We start from the raw sequence: 5,858 nt of genomic DNA on the forward strand, positions 1-5,858 counted from the left end.
TTCATGCTTGGGGAGAGTGAACCAGAAATCAGGAAAAAAAAATGAATGAAACAAACTTGATGTGCGCACGAGTTCTTGTGTATTCATGTCCAACGTAAAAGACATCCAACTTTCTTTCTTTCTTTACATTCTCATGTTTCATCCCTTCTCACCTTTTAAACTTTACCAACCTTTTTTTTTTAACCCTTACACCTTGATGGAGAGTTTCAAAATGAAACTGTAAAAATACACATGCATTTGTCTGGACAATTTTACAAATTTACGATCTACAAGGAACAACTTTATGGGCTGCTTTAGTTTCCCGATTCTTCTGCTCATTCCTCTGTGCCTGGCTTTTAACTCAATTAGGTGCTACATATCTCTAACACTTTCTTCTGTTTCTTTCCATTCATTCTCTGTTTGTTATGTCTCTCTACTGTGACAGTGAATATATAGAGAGTAGACCAAAAGGGGTTCAAGCACTTTGCTTTTAATTTCTAGCAAGCAAAGGGTAAAGAAAGCTGATCGTGCTTCCTCAATCTTAGTATCTGCCCTTGTTTTATGGGAGAATTACATTGGACCCGGTTCATATTGATATTGGTGTGTCCTGTGCCATCCCCATCAATATAGTCCTTGGAGTGAGTTTGAAGAATAATCTGATAAGGAATGACTTGTCATAAATCGGTCTGACAGGGAATAGGCAAGTAGCCCAATGAGTGCAAAGATTTGATAATCTTAATGATTAACACAACCCCAAGTAATCCACGGAGCAAAATCCAAGCAGTAAATTGCATACAGTTGGGTATTGACAAGTCATAAACGGCCAAACACAGCCCCTAAGGCATAAATGGCCTTGCCTTTTCCAAACACATATAATCATCAGTCCCAAATCGCCCAACAACTCCCATTCATTCAAACGTTGTAGTATACTATAGTGGCTGTCTTCATTATTACTTAAACTTGATTACGCTCAAAACTGCTTTCAAAAGCAAAATCACACTCTCCATGTCTCAGTTTTCACTCCTCATATCATTACTAACCCATGCCAGTAAATAATTAAGCACTACATCAAAGGCATACACGCACAGGCATCATTATGCGTATTAAATCTAATATATAGTGATTTAGTAAATTGTGGTCGCTATCCCAAGTGGTCTCTCAGTGGGTGAGTCAGTCAAAAAGAGCATTTTGTTTACAATCCGGCAAAAGCAGAGCCTTTTTCCTAACATGTGTCCCTGTTTCCCTTTCAACCGTTCACGTTCAAACTTAAAAACATGTATATGTTCAGAACAAGTCAAGGTGCAATTTCGTAATTATCTCCCAACTCTATCCCCCATTTTCTACCCTCCTACCTATTTAAATTTAGGCTCACTCTTCTCCCTCACGTCTTACCTATCTTCTTCCAATACAACTGCTAGTTCATTCCCCACCTCTAAACTCGTTCCTTAAGTTCTATAGCCATCTTAGTTTCATCCACACCACTGCAACTTCAACCAGAAACCTAGGCTACTCCCTACCTACCAGCTTTACGTGCGAGGATACAACACTACCGGGTTTGATCGCCATGCATGTTCTTTGAGGGATTCCTGTGCAATGGAAGATCTCAGGCTTCTCGTTCTTACATAGGTAACCTGAGGAATTCGCATGATATTTAGATTTTTTGCATAATCTACTTGCTTGTTTTCAGATGGCATAAATTAATATATCTTTAGCTAAAAGGTGAAGGACGTTTAATTAATCATTGAATGCAATGTTCACAGGTTAGGATCCGAGGACAGATTATTACTAAGAGACCAGAGGAGGTTGATCGGGAGATTGTACTCCAGTGACAACCATGGCGCAACCTGAAACGAAGTGGTGCGTCACGTTTATTTGTGTACTCATCATCATGTTGATGATGATGATGAACTTTGTGGCGTGCAATGAGAAAGAAGAAGGCGAGCTTCTATTGTCGTTCAAGGCTTCCATTAACGACCCACTTCACCATCTCTCGAGCTGGGTCAATTCCTCTTCCGCTAGTATCTGCCACTGGAACGGTGTCACCTGCGACAGTAACTCCAACGTTCGAGCCATAAACCTCTCCTCCAAAAACATCTCCTCCAATAATATATCCTCATTCTCCATTTTTCAACTTCCACACCTTGAACACATTGACCTCTCCGACAATCAGCTCTCTGGGGGAATCTCTTTCTCTCTCTCTTCGCTTGTCTATCTCAATCTTAGCAACAACAATTTCACAGGTCCTGTCCCATTGTCGTTTTCCCGCATCCAAATTCTGGATCTCTCCAACAACATGTTTTCCGGGGAGATATCCCATCAAATTGGATCGCTTACGAGGCTGAGGTATGTTGATCTGGGAGGCAACGCTTTGGTGGGAAAGATTCCTGATTCCATCACTAACATGACAGGTTTAGAGTACTTGACCTTGGCTTCCAACCAGCTCGTGGGTGAAATCCCTCCAAAAATTGGCCTCATGAAGAGCTTGAAGTGGATATATTTCGGGTACAACAATCTCTCGGGTGAGATTCCACAGGGAATCGGAGCATTGACGAATTTGAATCATCTTGATCTTGTTTACAACAACCTCACGGGACACATTCCCGACTCTCTGGGAAACCTCACTAATCTCGAGTATCTTTTTCTCTACCAAAACAAGCTGACAGGTCGAATTCCACCATCTGTTTTTGAGCTTAAAAAGCTTGTTTCGCTTGATCTCAGTGACAATTTTCTGGCTGGTGAGATTCCGGAGCTCGTAATTCAGCTTCAGAGAGTAGAGATTCTACACCTTTTCTCCAACAACTTAACCGGTAGGATTCCAAACCGCTATAACCTCTCTGCCTCGCCTCCAAGTTCTTCAGCTATGGTCTAACGGATTAACGGGTGAGATTCCAGAAGATTTGGGAAAGCATAATAACCTTACGGTTCTGGACCTTTCCACCAACAAACTTTCTGGGAAAATCCCAGATAGCTTATGTCGCTCGGGCGCTCTTTCCAAGCTTATCCTTTTCTCCAACTCTCTTCAAGGGGAAATACCAAATAGCTTAACCACTTGCACAAGCTTGCGCCGAGTTCGTCTCCAGAACAACAAGTTCTCCGGTGAATTACCGTCCCGGCTAACTCAACTGTCACAGGTATATCTATTGGACATCTCCGGTAACCGACTCTCCGGCAGGATTGATGATAGGCAGTGGAGTATGCCGTCGCTTCAAATGCTGAATTTGGGTAACAACAACTTCTCCGGTGAGCTACCGACCACTTTTGGTAGTAAAAAATTGGAGAAACTGGACTTATCCGAAAATGGATTTTCTGGTTATATTCCACATGGGTTTGGAGGCTTATCGGAGCTGATGCAATTGAACCTGAGCAATAACAACCTCTATGGTGATATCCCACAAGAGCTCACTTTGTTCAGGAAGCTAGTGCTTTAGATGTTAGCCACAATCAACTCACTGGCCAAATTCCGGCAAGTCTCGGCGACTTGCCGATTCTGAGCTTTCTGGATTTGTCGGATAACCAATTGTGGGGTCAAATTCCAGAGAATTTAGGCAGAGTGGAATCTCTTGTGCAGGTGAACATATCCTACAACCATTTTCATGGACATTTACCGGCCACTGGAGCTTTCCTTGCAATTAATGCCAGCGCGGTCACTGGCAACGACCTCTGTGGTGGTTCCGGCGACACTTCAAGGGGGTTGCCGCCTTGTAAAAAAAGCGATAGGAATCCATGGTTTGTCCTACTGTGGTTTGTGGTCGGATTTGCGGCGTTTGCATTAGCAGCCTCTCTAGTTACTTGTTCTCGTCGAAGGAGGCATTCGGAGCTTAAGAGAGTGGAAAGCGAAGATGGTACCTGGGAGATTCAGTTCTTCCATTCCAAGTTTGCCAAATTGATCACAATGGACGATGTTTTGTCGTCAGCCAAAGCAGGAAATGTGATCTCTAAGGGAAGAACTGGGTTTCATACGAAGGGAAGTGCATGGCAAGTGGCATGCAATTCGAGGTGAAGGAAATCAGGGACTTAAATTCAGTTCCGTTGAGTTTCTGGGAAGACATGGTGGAGCTGGGTAAGGAGCAGCATCCAAACATTTTTAAATTGACGGGACTATGTCGTTCGGGAAAAGGAGCATTTTTGCTGTATGAGGATGCAGAAGGAAAGAGTTTAAGCCAAGTAGTGAGAAACTTGAGCTGGGAAAGGCGACGGAAAATCGCCGTGGGGATTGCAAAAGCACTGAAGTTTCTGCATGCTCAATGCTCGTCAGTTATTTTTGTCGGTGAGATGTCGCCGGAAAGCGTTTTCATCGACGGCGACGACATTCCACGCTTGAAGCTGAGCCCTCTGGCATTGCCGAAGGGCTCCATTTCTTCTCCCTACGTTGCCCCAGGTCAGTAAATCGCCATCTAACTTAATTTCAATTTGCCCGCCGATAGACAGATACGTAACTTGAATTCTTGATATGTTTATTACTAACGATGTTGTTATTATAACATGCAGAAGCAAGGAATGGGAAGGACGTGACAGAGAAGAGCGACGTATATGGATTTGGTGTTATTGTGATAGAATTGTTGACGGGAAGAAGTGCGGCGGAGGAGGAGGAGGGGGGCATAGTGGAGTGGGCCCGATATTGCTATTCGGATTGTCATTGGGAAACGTGGGTCGACCCGACAATGAAGGGTGGGAAGCAGAACGACATCGTAGAGACCATGAACCTGGCGCTGCACTGCACCGCCATGGATCCCACAGCAAGGCCATGCGCAAGCGACGTCTTCAAAGCCCTCTCTGCACACTCCGTGCTGTGTGTTTCCGCACTCCAACCATGACCCATCCTTCTCCGTCTCTTTCACTACTCTTTCTATTTTTTATTTGTTTCTCCCCGCCTGTATTTTTGTTTTGCTCTATAATTAAGATAGATACGTTCATTTAGTGATGTTTGATCTGATCTGGGATTTCTGCGTATGTATATGTTTGACATATATATACTAGTGCCGAGTGTATCAGTAAATGTAAATGAATGAATGCCGTTCCGTTGATATGAAATTCACGATCTCTAAGTGTTATCTCCTCCTATATATATATATATATGTTCTATTATTTTATTTTTCTGCAATTTTTAATTTTTCTTTTTTGGAAAATCTCATACTTCTACAATTAATGTTCAGCAAAGAAGAATACAAGAAACAAAATTGAAGACGTTTCACTCTCAGTAAGTGCAGGACAAGAAAGAAAGCAGATGAAAGCTGCATGCAGAAGTTGGACAGAGAGCGAAGCAGAAGTGCTGCTCTGCCTTTATATTTTAAATGCACCCATCTCCATTATTATTGCCTCTTTGTTTTGTTGTTGCGTCTACTTTTCTATTCTTCCATGCAGACATATATATATATATATATATATCCTTAATTATTTCCTTTCTTTTGATTTGATTTAAAAGTTGATCGTTCGTCTGACTTTATTACATGAAAATAAATGTTATTATCCAACAGTTTTTTGTAAAAAAAAAAAATGTGATCGTCAACCTCAATTTAAACTATTTTTGTCGTATTTTTTTAAAACTGAATATATCAATCATTTGGCGATTCGACCAATTAATTGATGACTTGCTATATTCTTATTAACTATGTTTACTATATTGTAAAGGACATTTTTTTTAAACTTAATTTTGCATCAGAATCTTTGATATGAAATTAATTATGCATATATGAAATATTTACTTACAAAAAAATGAGGTCATATATACTACTTCCGATCCTTATTATAAGATCTTATAATAAATAAAGATATAAGGAAGTAATTATATTGTTTTAATTTATTGTGTGTTTCGATAACTCCAGAGCATCTAATTTCATTATTAGGTTTATGTATTTTGACGAAATCATTCCGTCCGGGGG

At 41.2% G+C, this 5,858-nt stretch overlaps 1 protein-coding gene across 1 annotated transcript; it reads left to right on the forward strand.

The window, feature by feature from the left end:
• The first annotated feature begins 1,391 nt into the window (after positions 1–1,391).
• LOC114734357 (probably inactive leucine-rich repeat receptor-like protein kinase At2g25790) lies at positions 1,392–5,024 on the forward strand. The gene is given in 6 exon segments (XM_028921985.1): positions 1,392–1,605; positions 1,740–2,797; positions 2,799–3,399; positions 3,402–3,929; positions 3,932–4,357; positions 4,468–5,024. Coding segments are annotated over 5 exon segments (2,865 nt in total). The 5' UTR covers positions 1,392–1,605; positions 1,740–1,813; the 3' UTR covers positions 4,794–5,024.
• The last annotated feature ends 834 nt before the right edge of the window (positions 5,025–5,858 follow it).

Source organism: Neltuma alba, unplaced genomic scaffold (genome assembly GCF_004799145.2).
Source record: "Neltuma alba isolate B1F8T4 unplaced genomic scaffold, ASM479914v2 tig00013086_pilon, whole genome shotgun sequence".
NCBI classification, from domain to species: domain Eukaryota; kingdom Viridiplantae; phylum Streptophyta; class Magnoliopsida; order Fabales; family Fabaceae; genus Neltuma; species Neltuma alba.